This window comes from Rattus norvegicus, chromosome 5 (genome assembly GCF_036323735.1).
Source record: "Rattus norvegicus strain BN/NHsdMcwi chromosome 5, GRCr8, whole genome shotgun sequence".
In the NCBI taxonomy this organism is placed as follows: Eukaryota; Metazoa; Chordata; class Mammalia; order Rodentia; family Muridae; genus Rattus; species Rattus norvegicus.
The window spans coordinates 151,508,704-151,532,584 of record NC_086023.1 but is presented as its reverse complement, the minus strand read 5'-3'; the positions used below and the strand labels follow the sequence as shown (position 1 = coordinate 151,532,584).

Here is a 23,881-nt window from a genome sequence, read left to right as displayed (position 1 = left end):
AACTTGGAAGAAACTGTTTCACAACTCATTGACCACCATACCTGGCTTCTGTGGTGCTAGGGACCAGGCTTAGGGCTCTGCACATGCTCAGCAGGCCCTGACGGACATCTCCAGCCTTCACTAATGGAGTCCTCCGTTAAAGCGCAGTGCCCAGGGCGGTTATCACCGTGTCTAAGGAGCTGCCATCTTTTCCTGTTTTGTTCTGTTCTCCAGAGACACAGTTCTCATGTAAACCAGGCTGTCCTTGAACTCCAAACCCTTCTGCCTCCCTGTCTCAGGTCCAGGTGTGCACTACTACTGGAAGACAGTGGGACAGATCTCTCAAGGGACACACTGGGGGGACTGTTTTCTCTAGGAGAGACTACCATTCATGTTTGCAGATGGCTGGGGCTTCACACGCAGAGCTTTCCCCGTAAGAGAATTTAAAAACCTAGCTGAGGAAAATGAGAATTAGGAGTATTTCAATAGGTGTGGTGGCTCATACATGTAATCCCAGCACCCAGGATACGGAGGCAGGAGGATTGACATGAGTTTGAGGCCAGCCTGGGTTACTGAAAGAGTTTCATTCCAGCATGGGCTAAAGAGAGTGACTTCTTCTTTCTTCTTCTTCTTCTTCTTCTTCTTCTTCTTCTTCTTCTTCTTCTTCTTCTTCTTCTTCTTCTTCTTCTTCTTCTTCTTCTTTAAAGATTTACTTATTTCACGTGTATGAGTACACTGTCTTCAGACACACCAGAAGAGGGTATCTGATCTTATTACTGATGGTTGTGAGCCACCATGTGGTTGCTGGGATTTGAACTCACGACCTCTGGAAGAGCAGCCAGTGCTCTTAACCGCTGAGCCATCTCTCTAGCATGAGGGGCTTCATCTTAAAAAGTCAGCTAATCCTAGGAAGCGCAAGGCCCTGGGTTCGGTCCCCAGCTCCGAAAAAAAGAACCAAAAAAAAAAAAAAGTCAGCTAACTTACTAACAAATAATAATAATAATAATAATAATAATAATAATAATAATCCATTTAGGAAACTCTTCTTGGTTGATTTCTACAGCCCAGCCACTTGGCTTTAGATAGTGGGAAGTTTGGGAAACAAAACAAAACATGCATTTTTAACTTGTATTGCAGATGTATCACATCTGTAGTTACGTCTATAAGACAAGTCACATTACAGGTGCATCACAGTCCTGTGAGATAAAATAATATTGTAACTCCTCTGTAATACATAGTCATGAGCATGGTTTATCAGAGTTAGGATTTTATGTGAACGGGTGTTTTGCCTACATGTACATCCCTCTGTGTGCCCGATGCCAGCAGATGCCAGGAGGGTGTTAGATGCCCTGAGACTGGAGTTACAAATGATTGTGAATCGCCATGTGGGTGCTGGGAATTGAACTCCAGTCTTCTGGAAGAGCAGCCAGCTATGAGGTCTGGTGTATTAACCCAAGCCTTAGTTCAAAAGGTCTTGTGCATGCTCAGTAGACACTCTACCCAACTGGGCTGCATTCCTACTCCATTGTAAGAGCAATGCCTTACTGGTTAAAGGATGCATGCCAGGCAGTATTCTGAAAAGATCTCCCTGGACTACCTAGTCCCATCCTTCCTTCTCACAAGGGCTCTGAGCACCAAGTGTTCTCATTGTCTCAATGGACAGGGGAGGAAACTGAATGATATAATGTTTAACTGTGTTGCCCGGATCGCAGAGCCGTAAGAAACACAGGCAACACAACTGAACCTGTTCTCTTATGAAAGCGCAAAGTTGGTGGACGCTCAATCTCAGCACGTGAGGGATGGAGGTGGAGAATTAGAACTTCAAAGTTGGGTTGGGGATTTAGCTCAGTGGTAGAGCGCTTGCCTAGGAAGCGCAAGGCCCTGGGTTCAGTCCCCAGCTCCGAAAAAAAAAAAAAAACCAAAAAAAAAAAAAAAAAAAAAAAAGGACTTCAAAGTTATTCTGGGCTATATAGTGATCTGAAGTCAGCCTGGGCTACATGGAACCCCGCTTCAAAACACCAACAAAAACTCACTCGTCAATAATAGAACTAATTTTAAATTACTAGTCAATAAATCACTTTCTCTTCTACTCTGGTTTTATGATATTCAAAGATATTATCTTTCTTCATGACCAAATGAGTAGGCCTGAATTTTTTTCCCCTGAAGCTTGTAATGCCTTCAATGTTCTGACAAACATTTACTTCTATCAAATATCTTCCTTAGTATTCAAGAAATATTCAGGGCTGCAGACATTGCTCAGTGGTTAAGAACCCTGACTCTGCTTCCAGAGGACCTAAATTTGGTTCCTAGAACCCCAATTTGATGGCTTACAACCTTATGTCAGTTCAGTTCCAGGGGACCCAACACCTTTTTCTGGCTTCTGGGGGCAGCTGTACACATATGACATACAAAACACATACAAATAAGTACAAATAAAGTAAGATGAAAGACAGATTAAGGCAAGCAATGTGACAGGCACCTGTAATTCAATTCTGAGGAGACGGAGGCAGAAGGACCGTACCAGCATGCCATGCAGCAAACACCTTATCTTAATCAAAAGCAAAAATAAAGCGTCTATTTGTCTCATGTGTGTCAGGGGACCTGGGGGGGGGGGAGAATCAGGCTTTTTTGGAAGAACTTGGACCTAAGAATGCAGGAAGGTCTCAAGGCGGAGAAAAGCACCAACTTTTCAGCACCAGGGACAGAGCCACGGGCGCCCTCAGCACCCTGGACAGAGCAAGTGGTCGTGCCTGCCGGGGAAATCCAACCAAGCTAGAGTCTGACCAAGAGAAGCCTGAATGCTCACCTCGTCTTTCTTCTTCCCTTCAGAAGACCTCAACCACCAACTTATGAACTTCAAGAGCAACTGTATAAGGAACAGTAAAGGCGTTACTTAACGGGACCGGGTTCTGTAAGTGAAATGACTCTGGTTGACACACTCAGACGACTCCAAAAAGACCTAACAGTCCCTAGCTGAGAATAGGACACTGTTAGTGATACTTTAGTTTTTCGACTAAGTAGCACAAGGCTACTTACTGTCATCCTTTCCATCCTCCAAAGCTCTATCTCGGAATTTTTACGCTCATCAAAGCGGTTCGTAGAAAAGAGGAGGAAAATATTCCTCATGGTCCGTCTACCCATCGTCCGTTTCCCTAGCCATCATCTTTTTTCCTCTTTCTTAGATAGGCATTTGCTCATGAACGTGCACTTACACATGCACAACTGCAGCGTGTGGACCACAAGAGATTCTACACACTTGTGGAGAAGACTGAATTCAGGATAAGCTGATGCCTCTGAAAGCAGGCTCTGTCCCTTTAAATGGGTTGTAGCTGTGGGGGAGGGGAACTGACCGGAGCTGGCATTGTCCAGTTTGAACTGAGCACCGGAAGTGAAGGGGCAGGGCCAGGGCCGTGCACTGAGCCCCGGGCCATTGTCCATCTCTGACCAGGGCAGTGGCCACCCCTCTGGTCCACCCTCTTTATCTTCTAGTAGGGAGTTTACCTCTTCAAATGAGAAGCTTCCCTATTCACTCTTTGCACACCAGTCTACCCCGGAGGGTAGAGCAATTTAGGATGGTGACTGAGAACAGGAGGGACTGGGAATCAGAATGTCCCGGGTCCTGGAGGAAGTGCCTCCACCCACCAATCTATTCTCTGCCACCAACGGATGGGACAGGACGGGACTCGGCAGGCAGGGGCCCGATGAGAATGCAGCTAGCAAAGAGGGCACTCTTCAGGTTTCCACATGCTCTCCCAGGAAGCTCTACCTTGAACCAACTTTAGGTGTAGGCTTAGGAGGGAGCAAAGGACTCTTCACACAGAATCAATTAGGAGTTTGTTTCTGAATGGGACAAACCCAGAGAAAGTGATGTTGAAATTTGGAGATGGAGACATCCAGTTGCAGCCAGAAACAGGCCGAGTTTGAGAGGCAGCACCTGGGTTAAGACAGATCAGCTCTGTGGGGGCTCCAGCCGCTTCCCTGCACCCCTATCCCGGCTTCCTAGTGTCCAGAGCTCCAGGTCTATCTAAGCACACGGAGGTGGGGGGTGAGAGCAGGTCAGCGCCAAGCAGCCGGGTCAGCTCCGAGGCCTGAGGGGAAAGAGGGGGAGGGGCGCTGAGGGGCTGGGGGAGGGGGAGGGGGAGGGCTCATCCATTTTTCCCTTGACAGGTGGTTTGTGTTTCTGATTGGACAGCGCCACCAGGCTCACACCTCCCTCCCCCAACTCTCTGGAATGTATAATTATCTGCCCGGGGGGTGGGGTTGGTGTGTGTGTGTGTGTGTGTGTGTGTGTGTGTGTATATATGTGTGTGTGTGTGTGTGTGTGGTCACGTGGTTATAAAATTACCCCCCCCTCGGTCCCCCACCTGTGTCCGCTTTAGATACCCGCATTGAGTCCTCAAAGTGCAGGATCCCAAATTCTGGGGTACTGAAGACTTCTGGGGCAAAAGATCCCCATCTCCAGATGTGTGTATGTGGAGGGGGTGTCAAATCTCAAGGTTCTGGGAAGGGACACCCCAGAGGTGTCAGAGACCAGAGCAGTGGGGGAGGGCCGAAGCCAGAGCCAGAGGGAAAGGGAGGGGTAAGGAGAGAGGGGAGGGGAGGGGGCTGCCCGTGGGGGGTTGGGTCATTGTCTTTTAGAATTTGGGAGCCTTTGAAAAGCCGTGGGCCCTCCCACCGCTATTGTGCAGGGGAAGATGTAGCAGCCTCTTCTCCGAACCACCCCTTTGCCTCCGGACTTCTCTGGGGCCAGCAGCCGCCCGACCTGGGGCCCGGGGCCACGGGCTCAGCCGACGACCATGGGCTCGGTGTCCAACCAGCAGTTTGCAGGTTCGAGCTTGCGATTCAGCGGGCACACCTTAGGGTGCAGGGCGCCCAGTAGCTAAATAGAAGGGAGGTGGGAAAGTGTCCCACGGACTTGCCCGCGGGACCCCAAGTCCCCGTGGCCTCCTGCTTCTTGGGGCCATCTCTGGACTAGGGGAACCCTGGTGTTCCAGTGGCTTGTACGCGGAGCCCGTAGGGGCGGAGGGAGAGAAGAGGAGGGGCCTGTCCCGCCGCGTGTGCACGGGCAACTTGTTGTGGGAAGACAAGCAAAACTTTCGGGGCGTTAGCATCCTCGGTGTAAGCTTGGGGAGGCAGCTAGGACAGGTTTCTTCTTACCAGCCGCTTGGTAGCTGCTTCCTCCTGGGTGTCTATCCGCGGGCTGACCACCGAGATCTCCCAGACGGGTCCCTGAGAGGGCCTGCGATTCCTTGGTCCCCAGCTGATCACCTGGCCCTCCCTATCTCCAGGTGGCTGCGCCAAGGCAGCGGAGAAGGCGCCAGAAGAGGCGCCGGCTGACGCGGCCCGAGCGGCAGACGAGCCGCAGCTGCTGCACGGGGCCGGCATCTGTAAGTGGTTCAACGTGCGCATGGGGTTCGGCTTCCTGTCTATGACCGCCCGTGCCGGGGTCGCGCTCGACCCCCCGGTGGACGTCTTTGTGCACCAGGTGAGACTGATTCTGGAACTTTGCTAGGAAAAAAAAAAGACTGGGAGTTCCTATGTATGGGCTTGGCTGGTGGCCCCTCCTGTCCGATTGGAGGAGATAAAGGACCCTTATTGTGCGTCCCTGTCTTTTCCGGGGCACCCCAATTTTGAGTTTGTAGTAAGTGCGGTGGTGCAAGGAGGAGGCACTACTACCAGCACCCCCTCCCCGCCCCCTTCCGGGAACCCCTCCGGCTTACCACGTGTCTATTACCTCTTTCCCCTGGGAAGGGAGCAGGGGGCAGGGAGGTGACCCCATGTGGCAGAAACTAAGGTTGTATTGTGCTTGCCGGTGGGGGAGGGCGAGCAGGCTGACCAGGGAAGCACATGCAGGGCCTGAGCCGGGTGCTAGCGCCCTGAGTTCTGAATTTCTGAATCTAGTTTACAGGGAGAGTGAGCAATTTGCCACCTACCTACGGGCATGAACCTGCGACGTCAGGCTCTTCCCGTTTGAATACGGACCTCAGTCAGGTGGCCACCCAAAAGCCAGGTCCTGTGGCCAGTGTAGGTTTGGCAGATCCCGGAAGGATCAATGTGTAAGCTAAAAAGCTCCCCTAGAGGTCTGGTTGCAGATCAGGACTGGCAGGCACCTCTGGCTGTCCACCGGATCCTGCCAGGAAGGAAGAAGACCTTAAGAGCCTAGGCCTTCATTCCTGGCTGTGGCAATCCCAAGTTCTCAGTTAAAGAAGGGCAACGCGGTAGGGAGTGAAATTCAGTGTCGAGGGGGAAGGCGGTGGAGAGAGGACTGGCCTCTGGCCCTATTCTCCTCAGCTTGGCATTTATGGCCCCAGACAGCCATTGATTGCTGTCCCTAACATTCCTAACCCTAAACAAGGAAGGGAGTAGAGCCTTCAGGTTTCCCTCTTCCTGGCCATTCTCTTTCTTAATACCCTACGGGTGGTTCCAGTGCTGCCATTCCGCGGTGGAAAGGGAGTTCCTGCTCCGGCCCTTTCCACATTTGGTGGGTTAAGGCTGGACCAGGAAAGAAGTAATTGCTAATCCCTGGCCCAGGAGCTTGACACCCGGGCCGGGCAGGGAGGGGTTACTTCAGGGAGGTTAGCTTTAGGAGCTGTGGGGGAGGGGAAAGGAGGATGTGGGGATTAAGAGTTGGAGCCTGAGGGATGGCGTTCTTGAGGGGGAGGGGTGGAGAAGGAGATGCTGGGTGGACTGTTTAGGGGCTGCTGGGTAGGCTGAACTCGGCCCTTTAGTCAGGAGGTTGAGTGCAAACTAAATAGATTTGGGTTGAAGGGATTTGAGGACCAGCTCTTTGCTGTTGGTGTCCTAGGGTCACTGGGCCTTTGGAATATGTGCTTTCTTCCCGGACCTGTAGCAGTGCCCTTAACTTTTCTGCAACCCCCACCCCAATCACTACCACCAGACTGCTGGTTTCTGGATGGTGGCTTTGTACCCCCCAATCTTATTTGCATATGTGAATGATAACCCACAGGAAGTAATTGTGAGACTGGGAATTGGCCTCTTTAGATCTATTAAATCACTTTATTACAGGAACCGGCTCTGACCGGCCCTCCTCAGCGGGTGGCAAGCCTCCCCCCCACCCCCCCATTGGTTCATTTATCTGATCACAGAGATTAAAATATTTCCTGGTCTAGAGATGAGCTGGGGTATTTCTTCAATTTTGGGAGGCTGGGTATGAAGGAGGTTCCAGACTTTCTTGACTCCTTGCGGAGGTTAAGTGGGGAGGAACTGGGGAGAATGTCCCTTCTGATCGGAGGTTCACTGGTGTTGGGACAAATGGAGAAGCTGTGCCTCCCTTAGGATTCATAGCCACTGGAAAGTTACAGGATATCTCTGGAAGAAAGCAGCAGTCTTCGGTACAGACTAGCTCGGAAACCAGCCCACATTTGTGGATTTTGTGTTTGGTTTTTCTTTTTTTTTTTTTCTTTTTTTTTTTTTTTCTTTTTGAGAAGGGGGTCTCACTGTGTAACTGTGGCTGGCTTGGAATTTGCCCTGTCACCCAGGCTGGCCTTTAACTCGAGAGAGCTGCCTGCTTCTTTCTGCCTTCTGGATGTTGGGATTAAAGGCCTATACCAAGGTTCTTGGCTGGCAGCCATATTTCAAGAACTCAGTTACCTCTCTGCTCTCTAAACACTGTGACTGGTGTTTTACCATAACTTGCCTGGCCCACACCGTAGCAGTAAACTCGGTTGTTGAGCTGAGGTATCTCTTCAGGAGGAATGTGGTAGATACAGGTTAATCTCAAAAACTTGTTTACTTTGGAAGGGGGGAGCGTAGAGAGCGTAAGAAATCTCGAGTGGAACTTCTTCAGCTCCTGGACCCTAGTGATGGGGTAGGATTGCATTGGGGTGGGGGGAGGATATTGTCTCAAGATTTTGCCATGCCAGGGAGAGGGAGGGGTCAAGAAAGACCTTTGCAACATGGAGGTAATACAGAAACCACTCTCCTTGTGCTGATTCATATCCTCTCTTTTTAATATTTTGAGACAGCACCTTACACTGTAGTGCAAGTGTAGTCTGCAAGTCATTGTATAAATAGCCAAGGTGACAGATAGTTGAGTGACACCCTTTTACTTTGGTGTCACCAGTGCCTGACCTGTACACACTTCATTCTGTTCCCAGTAAGGAGTAGGCTGGGGATGAGGGGCTATGAAACAGGCTTCTCTTTTTTTTTTTTTTTTTTTTGGGTTCTTTTTTTTTTTTTCCGGAGCTGGGGACCGAACCCAGGGCCTTGCGCTTCCTAGGTAAGCGCTCTACCACTGAGCTAAATCCCCAGCCCCTTTTTTGGTTCTTTTTTTTTTGGAGTTGGGGACCGAACCCAGGGCCTTGCGCTTCCTAGGCAAGCGCTCTAACCACTGAGCTAAATCCCCAACCCAAAGGAGAGCATCCTGACCCACACTTTTTTTTTTTTTTTTTTTTTTTGGTTTTTTTTTTTTTTTTTCTTCCGGAGCTGGGGACCGAACCCAGGGCCTTGCGCTTCCTAGGTAAGCGCTCTACCACTGAGCTAAATCCCCAGCCCCGAAACAGGCTTCTCTTAATACCCATTTTATTCAGCCAAAGGTCTTTAGATCTTGAAATCTGGAATTGATTAGTAGTGAGAACCAAAATGTCTCCATGTCTTGCCAATGTCCCTTGGGAAGCAGAATCACTTCTCACTAGGAAAGAAAGGGTTAGCAAGATATTTGTGAATATGGCTAGAAGTCCCTGACTTTTTTTTTTTTTTTCTTTTTTTTTTTTTTTTGGAGCTGAGGACCGAACCTAGGGCCTTGCGCTTGCTAGGCAAGCGCTCTACCACTGAGCTAAATCCCCAACCCCCCTGAGCACTTTTAACTTTGGGTTTAACTCCAGTTACCTGTGGTTCAAAATCTAAGCCACCAAGATTTGTAGAAACTAGGAAATAAAGTTGTAGTGGTTTTCAGCAGCTCCTCAGAACGTTGCTGTTCTTAGGGCAGGCTCTTTGGTAGCACATGGTGATGCCATACCTGCATAGACTTGATGATATACCTGCATAGACCCAGTGCTCAGATCACACGTGTGCACAACCATCTTCTGGCCCTGGTAGTTTTTATTGGTTTTTTTAATAGGTATATATTTGGCAAAGGAACTAAGCTGGGTCTAGAATCAAAAAATTCAATATTGACCCAGAAATTTAAGCAAAATCAGCACCGTGAGCCCCAGTGGTTTGGGCCTTCAGAAAATGCCTGAGGGATGATAAACGCCACCCTCTGAGGGCCTGGATGGGGCTTGGGTTGAGGGCCATGGGTGGGATCTTGCCTTCCTGGTGTATAACATTGCACCTCCTTTTTGATGCCTCTGCTGGCAATGTGAATGTCCTTTCAAGAGAAGAGCATGGATGTCTGGGTAGTTTATACTTTGTATTTGTGCTAAGGTCTTATGGAACTTGGAGGATCAGCAGAAGACTCCATTGTGTCTTTGACCGGAGGAGACAAAGTAGGGCCATGCGTGAATGACACAGCTTCTTCTGAACTGATTAGGATATGGTCCTGGCACCATGCAGTGTGCCCCTGCATATTTGTATTCGTGGGGTTCTCTGAACCCCAGAACTTTGGCTTCATCTTGGAATCAAACCCTGTCATGCCTATGTCATTGGGAAGAGGTGGCTTAGGAATGTGTTTGGGCGTTTTATTTATTTTTTTAATATAAAGTTAATATGAAGGAGTCCACATGGAACTTTGTCATTATGAAATATTTGGCGCTCTCTTCTGAGGAGACATGCTTTTCCTGGGTAAAAGGCTTTCCCACCATTCCAAGCAGCGCTTCCCACAGGGTAAGCTTCTGCCTTGTGAGTGACATTGCTGCTCGTCCTGTTCTATCAGTGGTTTTCAGTGACTTGGTCCAGGGTAGAGGGCACACCCTTGGCTCAAACGTTCCTAATCAGAAGTTAAACTTCATCTATCGACTCTTTAATTTGTATGTATGTATGTATTTATTTATTTATTTATTTATTTATTTATTTATTTATTTTGAGAAGCTGTCACCTGTCTAGTCCAAGCCTGGGAGGAGTCAGAGTAGGAAACACTCGGAATTGTGTCTATTTTAAGCGTGATTTCACGTTGCTGACTTCTAAATCAATGTGATGGCTTTCTCTATGGTTCTGAAATGAACTCCAGGAAGCTTTTCCCTCCCATTGGCATCCTGCACTCCTTGCTCATGGCCTAGGGTTGGGGAGGAAGGGATGAAAACACCCTTGTCCTTGGCAATGCCAACATAAGGGTGGGAAGGACCCAGAAAACCAACCACCATGAGGAGCCGAGGAGGTGTCATTGCGAAAGCCAAGTGCCCAGGCTTCTGAGCCTCGAATGCTGAGGCACCATCTGGTGGAGATCTGTGGAGGAGCATTTGGCCTGGGCCGCTCAGCAGAGGTGAATGGTGGTTAACCTTAGGCTGGGGACATTTATGATACCAACCGCTAAGCCTCTAGCAGTTGAAGCTCCCGATGATGCTTTAATGCCACGGTATCTGTCACTACACTATGATCCGAGTGTTGAATCTTTGAAATGAAAAGGTATTATTTAGGGGTTTTAAGAGTATATCTAGGGCTGGAGAGGTGGCTCAGCGGTTAAGAGCGCCCGACTGTTCTTCCAGAGGTCATGAGTTCAATTCCCAGCAACCACATGGTGGCTCACAACCATCTGTAAAGAGATCTGATGCCCTCTTCTGGTGTATCTGAAGACAGCTACAGTGTACTTATATATAATAAATAAATAAATCTTTAAAAAAAAAAAGAGTATATCTAGAAAAAAATGATATCCGACTTGCCCTGTTAGTCTATCTTACTGGCTAACAAAACCAGGCTCATGGCTGTGGGCCCAACACTTGTCCTTTCTCCATTACTGCCTTCAAGGTCCTTATTTTTATCTCAAGCTCCTGTCCGGGACACTCCCTGGCTCTCCCAAATATATACTTGGCTGGTCTCACTTCATTAGGGCGTCTGATCAGATTTCTCTTCTTAAGCAGAGCATCATTAACCTTCAAGGCATTTGTGAACCTTCTGGTTGGGATGCTGCATGGGTTTGAGTATTTAGCTCCCTGCTCGGTCTAAAGTAAAACATCTGATAGGCATTTTGGTTCCTAAACCCAGAATTGGTCAGAGGCTATATGGGGTCAGTCAGAACTGGAATGGTGGCTCTCTGTGTGCTAGGGAAGAGGGAAGAGTCCTGGTCTTTGTCCTGATTAACTAGTTGAGGTGCAGGGAAACTCTCCCATAAAGAGAAGTTGGTGAAATGAAAGGTGTGTGGGAACTGGAAGAGACCAGATATTTCTAACTGTAGCTTTGGCAAATGAGCCCAAGAATGGGAACTTTGGCTGATTCTTCGGTGCACATTGATGTTGGGCTGGGGGGTTCGATGTGGGGGCGGGTGTGGATTCAGTAAAAGAAAGAAGCAGAAGCCAGGAAGTGCTTGTAACTGAAGAGAACAGTGGGGCTCCGGGGAGGAAATGCTGTAACTGTCCTGAGTGTCATCTTACCCCCTGCAGTGGCCCAAGCAGGCTGCACACCTAACTTCAACAGGTTGGAAAAGGAAAATGGGATTCCTGCCCCTCCTCCCGTTGAAATATTTATCTGCTGCGGGAAGGACTTGGCTGAAGGCGCCATAGGGGAGGCCTCCTCTCTAGTCCATCCTGGAGGTACGGGTAGGACAGTTGGGAAGGAAGATGGCTGCTAGTTGACCAGCAAACTTCCCCTTCTCCGGAGTCTGACTGGGGAAGAGGTTCAGAGTCCTGTCCTCTCATCCCAACCCTAGTTGGAAGGAAGGAAGGAACTGGTCGTGTTTGAATGTGGGGGGAGGGTGGGGGTGAGCCATCCTAGGGGGATCTGTGCCCTGGAACTCCAGGAATCTGACCACCAGAACCAACCAGTGTCAACCCTTTGTTCCCCGGGGCTGGGCTCTATTGGGGGAGCTCGGGCCATGCCCCTCCCCCCAGGCCTTTTCTTTTTGGAGGGGATGGGAAGAGGGGCGGGGCCCTGCTTTGTGTGTGGTTAGGGGTGGACTGGGGGTGGTAGAAGAATTTCAGGCTCCTTTTAGATTCTGGCCCTGGGAGTCGGGCTTGGTGGGGCTGCACACTGATTACCTATCTGATAAGAGAAGAATTCGAACTATGTTTTAGAAAGGAGTGGGGGAGGGGATGGGCAGCCACCCCTGGAGACCACCAGTTTAAATCCTGCCTAGCCTCTCCCGTTAAGGTCCTTGCAGAGGCGGTCTTAAGCATGTCTTCAGTGGTGGGGGCACGGAGGGGGTCAGTCAATCTCTTCACCTTACCTACTCAGACTGTCCCTTTGGGCTCACTAGTGTAGGAGTGGGTGGAGTAGGGAGGAGGTGCTCTCCGTAAATTGGACCTCATAGAGGGCTGTTTTTTGAGTTCCTAAGAATGGTTAGTAATAAAAAGAGAGTTCTCTGACCGTCTGTCTGTGCACTGGGCTCTTACTGTTAACCTGTTTCCATCTAGCCTGAAAGGTAGGTAATTGGCACTCCCCGAGGATTTATACATGGCTGGTGAAGTGTTAACTACTCTTAATGCATAAAACCCCACAGCACAACCGTAAAATCAGTCTATACTCCATTTTACAAATGAGTGAGGAGGGAACAGGCTCATAGACCCACTTCTTAATCGCTTGTCTTCTGCATCACAGCTGGACCTGGGAGGGCTCTTGCTCAGGCGGGAATCGCCTGGGGAGAGAGAGTTGGCTTGGCTGCTCCAGCTCCTCTCCAGCCAGCGCCTCTTTTAGGAGGTTTTTGGGTAGTTTCTGTGCGGTGGGGCTGAGAGATGGGTCCTTTCTCCCCCCCCCCCCCCCCCCCCCCGGAGCTGGGGACTGAACCCAGGGCCTTGCGCTTCCTAGGTAAGCGCTCTACCACTGAGCTAAATCCCCAGCCCCTAAGAGATGGGTCCTTTCAAACATTAATTTAACTCCTGATTTAAGGTTTTACACCCTTGCCCACATCAATTTGAGGCTGGAGGTCACCATGCCTTAGATATTCCTGTGTCTAAAACATTGGAAGTGAGGGATGGTCTGGTTAAAGTATTCTTAGCAGTGTGTGGCCCTGGGTTCGATTCCCAAGCACCCTTCATAAAAAGGGAAAGAACACAACCTTGCAATATTTCTATGACAATACTTCTTTTTTTTTTTTTTTTTTTTTTTTTGGTTCTTTTTTTTCGGAGCTAGGGACCGAACCCAGTGCCTTGCGCTTCCTAGGTAAGCGCTCTACCACTGAGCTAAATCCCCAGCCCCGACAATACTTCTTGAACAGTTATAAATAATCATGAAGTGTTTGCGTGTAGTGAGACCAGGCCTGTCAGATTCTGGATCTAGCAAAAGGTAATGCTTGCACTAAGATGCCTACTATGGGCCTACATCTGCTATTCCAGCATTCGGGAGACTAACGGTGGAAGAGCTGCCGTTCAAGGCCAACCTGGTCTACATAAGCAAGGTTAAATGAGCAGGTCTCTGACTTGAGGCCACCTGGTCTCGACATAGTGAGTGGTAGGCCAGTCAAGGAATAAGGAGAAAACCACCACTTACCCATTTTTCTGAGGAACCTCAAACTCTAATTGGAGAGCTTACATTTTAATGAGCCTAGCAGCTGAATGTGGAAGCTTTGTTTTGTGTACTATCAATGGAATTACTTTAATAACAAAAGTTAGGATGGTACAAGAGTCCTAGTGTGAAGTATTTTGCCAACTAGAATATAGTAGGGACACATGCTGATGCTCTCAGACAGTCCTGGTGCGTGCGTGCGTGCGTGCGTGCGTGCGTGCGTGCGTGCGTGTGTGTGTGTGTGTGTGTGTGTGTGTGTGTGTGGTGTCTCTGTATAACCATGTCTGGCCTGGAACTACGGAGACCAGGCTAGCCTGGTTGTAGATCTCTGCTGGGATCAAAGGCATGCACCACCACACCCAGATGTTTTCTTTGTCTTTTGGGGGAAGTGAGAAAGAACCATTGTATGTTAGGCAGGCACCCTGCCTCTGATTCCCTTACTCTAAGGGCTGGGAGGTGCTGTTGCCTATACTAATGAACAATGGCTCTGGTGTGTGTTAAGAGATAGCTGTGATTCTTGGGTCCTCTGATGACTAGCATCCCCTGGTTTGTTTTTGTTTGTTGTTGTTGTCATTTTTTTATTTTTAAGTCAATTTTTTAAAAAATGCTTATTTACTTTACTTATATGAGTATATAGTCACTGTCTTGCGACACAGCAGAAGAGGACGTTGGATCCCATTACAGATGGTTGTGAGCCACCATGTGGTTGCTGGGAATTGAACTCAGGACTGAGCAGTCAGCATTCTTCCGATACCGAGCCATCTCCAACCCTGCATCCCCTGCTTTTTAAAGGGGGCGAGGCTTTTTGCAAACTGTTTATACAGTTTCGGTGCAACTTGTGATGTTTCCAGGAAACCAGTGTATAAAAAGTGCTCTAAATCCTTATTCACATTCCAAATCAAATACTATATCATCTGTTTCCTTGTTGGGCACGTGTACCTACCTGGTCCCTGCTGCCCAAGGGGCTGAGGCAGGAGACTCTCTGGAGCAGCTTGGGTAACAGAGCAGCTGGCCAAAGAAAGGAAGAAAAAGAGGGTGGGGGGCAAAGAATAAGCAAACCTACCTCATAACCCTGGAATACAGGTGTAATTGCAATACCTTGGGGGCTGAGGCAGGAGAATCATGAATTTAAGGTCAGGCAGTAGCATAGTAAAACCCTGTCTCAAAAACCCAAAACTCAAAACCTACAGGGCAGTGGTGTCAAAACCTTTAATCCCAGCACTTGGGAGGCAGAGCCAGGTGGGTCTCTGTTTGAGAGTTTAGGTCAGCGTGGTCTGCAGAGTGAGGACAGCTAAGATTACAGAGAAACCCTGTCTCTAAAAACAAGCAAAAAAAGAGGGCACAAATCCAAACCCATACTTCATTAATTCATCCCAAAAATGTGCCAAAAAAGAGGTACCAAAGTGTGGCATAAAAAATAAATTTGTTGGGGTTGGGGATTTGGCTCAGTGGCAGAGCGCTTGCCTAGGAAGCGCAAGGCCCTGGGTTCAGTCCCCAGCTTCGAAAAAAAGAACCAATAAATAAATAAATAAATAAATTTGTTGATTTTTTTTTTCATGCTTTTTAAATTTGGGGGGAGGGGCACATGCCGCAGTGTGCATGTGGAAATCAGAGGACAGCTAGGGGGAGTCTGTCCTTCCCTCATGTGCATCCCAGAAGCTAAACTTGAGTTTTCAGCCTTGGCAGCAACTGAGTACCCACTGCGCCATCCTGCCAGCCCTTTAATATAACTTTTAAAGTAGATCTGCCATTCTAAGTGTTCTGGCCTTGAGGCTACTATGTAGCCCAGGCTGGCCTGCAGCCCCAGCTGGTGCTTTCTGTCCAGGCTCCCTGAATGCTGGGATTGCAGGGTGGGCAGAGGCTTATTTGTGCACTTTTCCTCCAAGTGGGCAGTAGCTCTTTGTAGGTTTGTCTGTCTGACATTTTTTTCTTTCTTTCTTTTTTTTTTTTTTTGGTTCTTATATTCAGAGCTGGGGACCGAACCCAGGGCCTTGTGCTTCCTAGGCAAGCGCTCTACCACTGAGCTAAATCCCCAACCCCCCCCCCCTTTTTTTTTCTTTTAAGAATTGTCTATTGGGGCTGGAGAGATGGTTCAGTGGTTACGAACACTAACTGCTCTTCCTAGAGGTCCTGAGTTCAAGTCCCAGGAACCACATGGTGGCTCACAACCATCTGTATTGAGATCTGATGCCCTCAATATACAGTGTACTCACATAAAATAAATCTTTTAAAAAATTACTTATTTTATGCATATGAGTACACTGTATAACTGTCTTCAGATACACCAGAGGATTCCTGGAATCTCTTCCATTTTAATCCTTATCATGAAACTGACTTCAATTTTCAGAAACACTGTCTTTATGATTTCAAACTTAAAAGATTATAGGAATAGACAAAATTTCTCAGTTCTTCCCCAGATTTTGCCCTGGTTATTGTATTTTTTTTATTTCTGTTCGGTTTTATTTGTTTTTTGGAGTGGCTGGTTCAGGAGGGTTCTCACTATGTTGGCCTGAAATGCATCTGTGTGTGTGTGTGTGTGTGTGTGTGTGTGTGTGTGTGTGTGTGTGTGTGTAAATGTCAGACTGGCCTCACTCTAAGAGATCCATCTGCCTTTGTCTCCCAAGTACTGGGATGAAAGGGTTGTACCACCAAACATGGCCAGTTTTATCATCTTAGTGACTGTAAATACAGCGTTCAGTATGTTTCTAAATCTTTTCATGTGTATTTCCTAAGAAGGGACGGTTCACTTATGGTGGAGAGGGGTTCTGTTTTGTCGTTTGAGATAGGTCTCCTCGTGTGGTCCACTCTGGCCTCACTCTGGGGTGACAGGCGTGTGCTGCCACACTGGGCTCGGATGGCGTTGGGGTCTCTCATCTGTGAGATAGGAGTTCTGTCACTTTTCTTCCTGTCTCACAGGGACACGTCATAGGTTTGCAGTTCTGTTTTTTGGCTCAGTAATGAAGGCAAATAGTAAAATCTCGCCTTTCCATCTGGTAGAGCAAGCTGCACATGGAAGGTTTCCGAAGCCTCAAGGAGGGTGAGGCAGTGGAGTTCACCTTTAAGAAGTCTGCCAAGGGTCTAGAGTCCATCCGCGTCACTGGCCCTGGTGGCGTGTTCTGTATTGGGAGTGAGCGACGGCCAAAGGGGAAGAGCATGCAGAAACGAAGATCCAAAGGAGACAGGTACGGCCAGGAGGGGAGCGCCACTCGACTGCCACTGAGATCCCATTGCCAAAGGTAACGTAAGCTGTGAGACTAACCATTGTGAAGTGTGGCACTGGTCACAAGGACATTAGAAGCAAAGGTTATGGGGTTGGGGATTTAGCTCAGTGGTAGAGCACTTGCCTAGCAATCGCAAGGCCCTGGGTTCGGTCCCCAGCTCCGAAAAATAGAAAAGAAAAAAAAAAAAGAAGCAAAGGTTATAATGCAGATCTGTGTGTGATGAGGTGAGATGGTATGTTGGGGATCCACAGGACTGGAGCTTCAATTGGCTACCCTCTGCAGTTTGCTATGAGGCTTAGAACCTCTTAGCCTCTGAAGAGATAATATAATTTGGCTTTAAAATTTTTTTCTTAGCCTGACATGGTCACACATGCCTTTAATCCCAGCACTCAGGAGGCAGAGGCAGGATTCTTTTTTTTTTTTTTTTTTTTTTAAAGATTTATTTATTTATTATGAGTACACTGTAGCTGTCTTCAGACACACCAGAAGAGGGCATCAGATCTAATTACAGATGGTTGTGAGCCACCATGTGGTTGCTGGGAATTGAACTCAGGACCTCTGGAAGAGCAGTCAGTGCTCTTAACCGCTGAGCCATCTCTCCAGCCCCCAGAGGCAGGATTCTTGAGTTTGAGGTCTACAGAGGGAGTAACAAGACAGCCAAGGCTATCCAGAGAAACCCTGTGTCAAAAAAACAAAAAGGCAAAACAAAACAAAAAGATCATTCTTTAGCCAGGTTAGGTGGTACAAGCTTATGATGCTAGGACTCAGGAGACAGGCAAACGATGAACCTCCGCCAGTTCAAGGTCAGGCAGGAGCAAAGAGTGAAACCTTGACTTAAAAATGAATGAATAGGGGTTGGGGATTTAGCTCAGCGGTAGAGCGCTTGAAGGCCCTGGGTTCAATCCCCAGCTCCGAAAAAAAGAAGAAAAAAAATGAATGAATAAACAGGTAAACAGGGCTGAAGGGATGGCTCAGGAGTTAAGAGCACTTCCCTCACAGAAGACTGAGGCAGTCTCATCTCGCCCGCCCGCAAGCTGTACTTCACAGCTGTGATCTATTTGTGTTCCCTTCAGCTTTTCAAGTTGTTAACTGGAGGATCATCTACAATGTTGCAGGATATTTGGATCACATTGGGAACCCTGAGGTTGTGAACTGGAGAAAGCTGTTTCTTGTGTTGAGGTTCAGCCCTAGCAAGCGCCTTTAACTAACCCCAAGAGCTTCCTGTTTACTATGTAAACAAGAGCTAAACAGTGAGGATGGGCCTTAAAGCCAAGCTAGGAACCTGTGGACTGTGGACAGGGAGTGAGCTTAAGAGAAGGGACAGGGAGGTAGAGAGGGAGAGGGAGGGGGGAGGGGAAGAGGAGGGAGGGAGGGAGGGAGGGAGTGTGTGGAGATGGCTCAGCAATTAAGAGCACTGACTGCTCTTCCAGAGGTCCTGAGTTCAAATCCCAGCAACCCCATGGTGGCTCACAACCATCTGTAATGAGATGTGATGCCCTCTTCTGGTGTGTCTGAAGTCAGCAACAATGTACTCACATATATAAAATAAATAAACCTTTAAGAATACCCAGGGAAGAGAAAAGGGTTGAAGGAGCTTTTTTCTTGAGCACAGCTAGAGTAGAAAGATCAGCTGGGTGCTTCCTCTGCCTCTGAGCTAGCAGGCTTTCCCTACAGTGACTGGCTCCAGAATCTTCCTTTGGTAAATCAAACGTTTGGGGTTCTGTTTTGAAAACTATGCTATATAGATCAGGAAAGGGAAAAGCTTTATACTCAAGAGCAGGAAATAGTTTACCAGGGAGGGGATGATTATAGTGATAAGCACAGGGGGAAATGTCAGCCTTTAAGGAGGCTTCAAATGTTTCCCATGTCTCTCTCTCACCAGTACCATTTTTACCATTTTGTCTCATGCCAGGTGCTACAACTGTGGTGGGCTAGACCACCATGCCAAGGAATGCAAGCTGCCACCCCAGCCCAAGAAGTGCCACTTTTGCCAAAGCATCAGCCATATGGTGGCCTCATGTCCACTGAAGGCCCAGCAGGGCCCCAGTTCTCAGGGAAAACCTGTCTACTTCCGGGAGGAGGAAGAAGAGATCCACAGCCCTACCCTGCTCCCAGAAGCCCAGAATTGAGGCCCAGGAGTAGGGGTTATTCTTTGGCTAATGGGGAGTTTCAGGGAGGAGGCATCAATCCGCAGAGTGGAGAAAGTGGGAATCGGGTGGGTTGCGTGGGTAGCTTGCACTGTCATATGACATCTCAGGCCGGGGTTCCCAGTGTCACCCTGTCTTTCCTTGGAGGGAAGGAAAGGGTGAGGCAAAGGAACTCCTACCACGCTCCATCTAGAAGCAAGTGAAAGCTTTTGTGGGGAACCACCCTAGAATCTGCATGCTTTATCTGAGGCTCTAATGGGCTCTGCTGAGTGGCTGTTACAGGGGAGAAGCCCTTCTGTAGAAGGCTGTGTGACAGTTCCCTTGCTAGACAGGATGTGAAACAAGTGTCAAACCAAGATTAATGAACCTAACCCTCCAGCTTCTATGTTCTGTAGAAGAGACTCTCAGGTTATTTCCACAGGGCGCTTCCTCATAACCCAGTCCTGCCATGCTGTGCTGGGAAGAGTCCCTAGCAACGGGTTGTGATCACAGGCAAAGAGGGTGGTTGGGGGGACAACTGCAGACCTGCTGCTCCCACCTCACTCCCAGCCCTTTCTGGGCCAATGGGATTTTAATTTATTTGCTCCCTTGGGTAACTGCACCTTGGGTCCCACTTTCTCCAGGATGCCAACTGCACTATCTATGTGCGAATGACGTATCTTGTGCGTTTTTTTTTCCTTAATATAAATATTGGGTTTGTATTTTTGTATATTTTAATCTTAAGGCCCTCATTCCTGCACTGTGTTCTCAGGTACATGAGCAATCTCAGGGATAAGTCCGTAGCAGCTCCAGGTCTGCACAGCAGGAATACTTAACTTTGTTTTGATCACCATGGAGACCAACCATTTGGAGTGCACAGCCTGTTGAACTACCTCATTTTTGCCGATTACAGCTGCCTTTTCTGCCATAGCGTCCTTGAAAAATGTCTCACAGGTTTTGATTGAGCTGCCCCGAGACTTGATCTGGTTTTGGCAAAACATAGGAAATCAGTCTAAACCGGAAAGGGTGGTACAGAGACATTAAAAAGCCGGGCCAGGGATTGGGGATTTAGCTCAGTGGTAGAGCGCTTGCCTAGGAAGCGCAAGGCCCTGGGTTAGGTCCCCAGCTCTGGAAAAAAAAGAACCAAAAAAAAAAAAAAAAAAAAAAAAAAAGCTGGGCCAGTGAAAGGCGCAAGAGTAACTTTCCATACCAAATTCATCCTTTTGCCAGATTAATCTAAGCCTGCCATGCACAGCAGGGTGTGTTTGTGTGTGTGTATGTTGATTTTTTTTCAATGCAAATTTATGAGGAAGAGGTGTTTTTTTATTGTTTGATTGCTTTTTTTATACTGGGGATTGAACCATGGGCTTCATTTATGCTAGGAAGTACCCTGCCACTGAGTTATCCTGGTAAGGATGCAATTTAAGACCAATATCTTATTCCCACATTGTGCTGTCCAGGTATGGGAACATGAGGCAAGGACTCAAATCCTTAGCCTTTCACAATCTTGGCTTCCAGAGAGACTCAACGAGTGTGGGCCTCTGTGGCAAGTGTCCTGCCCTGCTGTAGTGTGATGGTTGATAGCTAACGAGGGGGGGGGGGTAAAGTTTCGTTTACGTACTTAGAGATCACCACAAACCTACCTCACTGTGTTGAAACGGGACAAATGCAATAGAACACATTGGGAGGTGTGTGTGTGTCTGATCCTGGTTTCTTGTTTCCCCCAAATGCTGCCCCCACCCCTAGTTAATTGTATTCGTCTGGCCTTTGTAGGACTTTACTGTCTGAGTTGGTGACTGCTAGGTGGTCTAGTTGTGTAAATATAAATGTGTTGGTCTTCATGTTCTTTTGGGGTTTTATTGTTTACAAAACTTTTGTCGTATTGAGAGAAAAATAGGCAAAGCATCTTTGACAGAAAGTTCTGCACCAGACTACACCATCTGAAACCGAAATGTGGGGTCCTCTTCCCAAAGTGAGCATCTGGGAACCAATGGCTTTCCCTCCTGTGATCCTTCTGTCTCCCACTCTGGACCACAATGACCTTACAACCAGCCCCTCTTCTCCCTCATAAGAAAACTCAGGCTCAGTTACTTCTTTGAGCTTCTCTACAGCTTTTGAAAGACCTATGTAAAAGTTCTGAAGAAGCCATGAACTTCATACTCTCTCCCCCTTGTTCCCTAACTCAGTGAGGAGTTTTGGTTGGTGCTTTTGAGACCGGGTCTCAGGTTCCTGGCTATCCTCCGGCCTCAGACTCCTCTGTGCAGGGACTGCAGGTGAGCCCCTTCTCCCTGGCAAGACCATTTCATGGTGTGATTTACCTTTGGACAGATCCAACCAACGTAATCTGTCACCCTTAGGTAGAGAGAAGCAGTTGTGGGGCCTTCCATGTAGAAGGTGGAATTCAAAGTTCAGGAAGGGACTATGAATGTACGTAAAGTTGAGACACTCAGGAACTTAATGCCGGTGCAAGAAACTTATGTCAAAGTGGCCACAAGATTGTTACTAGGAGACGGACGAATGTATCTCCATGTTTACTGCTAGAAACCAAAGCTTTGTGAGAAATCTTGAATTTATGGGGAGGGTGGGAAAGTGTGTACTTGCCTGTCCTTTCCCTGATATCTTTCCTGAACTGCAGGAGACTAAGCCCCCTGGGGCTTTGGTGACCCCACCCCTGGGGTGTTTTATTTCATGGTTGAGTTTTGCTGTCCCCGGGTACTTATATTCCTATCGTATAATCATTTTGTAACACATGCTGACTTTACCTTCCCTTCTCTTCCCTGGGAAAAATAAAGACTTATTGGTACTCCAAAATTGGTACTGTTCTCTCATCAGATACTTAAAATGCTTTTCTCTTCACATAATCCCCACCTCGGATTGGGAAGTCACAGGACCATTAAGTTTTCCCCTTCCCACTTTGTTAGGGATGAATCTTGAAAGTTCAGCCCTTGTAGCACCTCATTACACTGGATTTTTGTTTCTAGTTAAGGCCTCTTGTCCCTTCCTTGGAAGCTGCCACATTCAAGAGGGGATTAGAGGCCTGGCATGCATAAGAATGGGGGTGCCTGTGCCACTGGCTGGGATGAAAGGCTGGGGCCAGGGCTTAGGGCATGAGACCCTAATAATACTTTGTCCTTTCCTCCTCAAAGCCCTTTACAAATCCTAATTAACCCCTTGCAACACCCCAAAAAGGAAAGTACCATACAGAACTGGGGAAATTGAGGCCAAAGGAGATTCTCTGACTATAAACCAATATTTTGTGATACAGTTTGCTAACTTGAACATCCTCTAGTGTACAGGAAGATTTTCAAAGGGAAGGTGGGGGGGATACTTTACGAAAGGGAAAACTTGACTAGGTTTTCCCTTTCATAAAGTATTAACAGGAAGTGGATTAAATAAATCCTCAAACTGTTACCAGAGCAGGGGGTTTGTGACCCTTTCACTAATTGCACCAAAAGTTAAAAACCCAGCGGTGCTATCTACTAGGCTTCAGTGAGCTAAGAGCCTTCCTGGGAAATGGTACCGCTGGCAGAAGCTTCACAGCTCACAAAGGAAATACAAGTGTGAGAGCTGATGGCTGGGGCACTCATCCCCATGGCTTTGCTGAATCATGTTCTGTGCTTTCCTCGGGTAAAGGTGACATCTTACCCTGTGTTCCTGAGGCCAGAGGGAAAATGAAAAACAAGTTCGTTGGGATTGTGAAATTCTATTACAGATAGAAGTATGATTTGAAAGAAATTGCAGTTGCATCAGATCCTGAGAGTTCAGTTTTTGGCTTTTTTTTTTTTTTTTTTTTTTTTTTTTTTGAGAAAGCGGAACAGCTTCTGACCTGTATCATTAAATACAATAAAAGGCAATGGAGGGGTTGGGGATTTAGCTCAGTGGTAGAGTGCTTGCCTAGCAAGTGCAAGGCCCTGGGTTCGGTCCCCAGCTCCTAAAAAAAGAAAAGAAAAAAAAAAGGCATTGGATAATAATTTTGAAGAGCTAGGTCTCCTCAAGTCCAGTCTAAGCCCAATTTTTTGTGTTCGGTATCTAAAAGTCCTTCAAGACTTGCTATACATCTAATGCTTTTGATTTCTTACACGGCCCCAAAAAGCTCACGCAGGAGGCATTTTGTATGTTTAAGATTGTTTCTATTTCTGGGGTTGGGGATTTAGCTCAGTGGTAGAGCGCTTGCCTAGCAAGGAGCAAGGCCCTGGGTTCAGTCCCCAGCTCTGAAAAAAAAAGAAAGAAAGAAAGAAAAAAAAGATTGTTTCTATTTCTGTTGAGTTCTTAGGCTGAGTTTGCCTGTGTAGGCCATGCTAGCCTCACGTGTCCTAGGTGGCCTAAACTGCCGATTCTCCAGCCTTTACTGACAACATGCTTTTTTAATGCTGGGCTGGAAACTGAACCCAGGGCTTCCCGCATGCTACACAAGCACTCTACCACTGGGACTTTATTCCCCAGCACTATGGGCTGTGACTTTGGAAGACCTAGGAGTAAAGCTCTGGCTTGTCCTTTTAAGTTCTTTAACGTGGGTCTTAGGAATCAGCGAATTATAAAGTCGGGATGCTTTAAATCATCCCTGAAAAGTGACCAGAGCAAGAAACCTTTCCGGTGAATTAACAGCATTAAAATGTGACAAGTAAAAACACATTAGAATTTTTTGAAGAGACAGTATCCCGTTGATAAGGTTGATGTTAAATTTACTACATAGCAGAAAAGACATTAATCCTCATGGCGTCAGCCTTCTAAGTGCTGAGTTCGGTGACAAAGTGCCACCAGTTTCAGCTAAAAAAACGATTTTAAGACAAAATTACGCTCTTCCAGAGGTTCTGGGTTCAATTCCTAGCAACCACAAGGTGGTTCACAACCATCTGTAATTGGATCTGATGCCCTCTTCTGGTGTGTCTGAAAACAGCAACAGTGTACTCAGACAACTAAAATAAATCTTTAAAAAAGAAAAAAAAGACAAAAATTATAGCAGAGCATTTTAAAGAAACATGGTTCACTCTACCATGGTTTATGTCC

The 23,881-nt window shown here is 47.5% G+C and overlaps 1 protein-coding gene across 1 annotated transcript; it reads left to right on the top strand.

Moving 5' to 3' along the window:
* The first annotated feature begins 4,700 nt into the window (after positions 1-4,700).
* Lin28a (lin-28 homolog A) lies at positions 4,701-21,694 on the top strand. The gene is given in 4 exon segments (NM_001109269.1): positions 4,701-4,806; positions 5,268-5,464; positions 16,525-16,709; positions 18,661-21,694. Coding segments are annotated over 4 exon segments (630 nt in total). The 5' UTR covers positions 4,701-4,775; the 3' UTR covers positions 18,878-21,694.
* Positions 21,695-23,881: the final 2,187 nt, after the last annotated feature.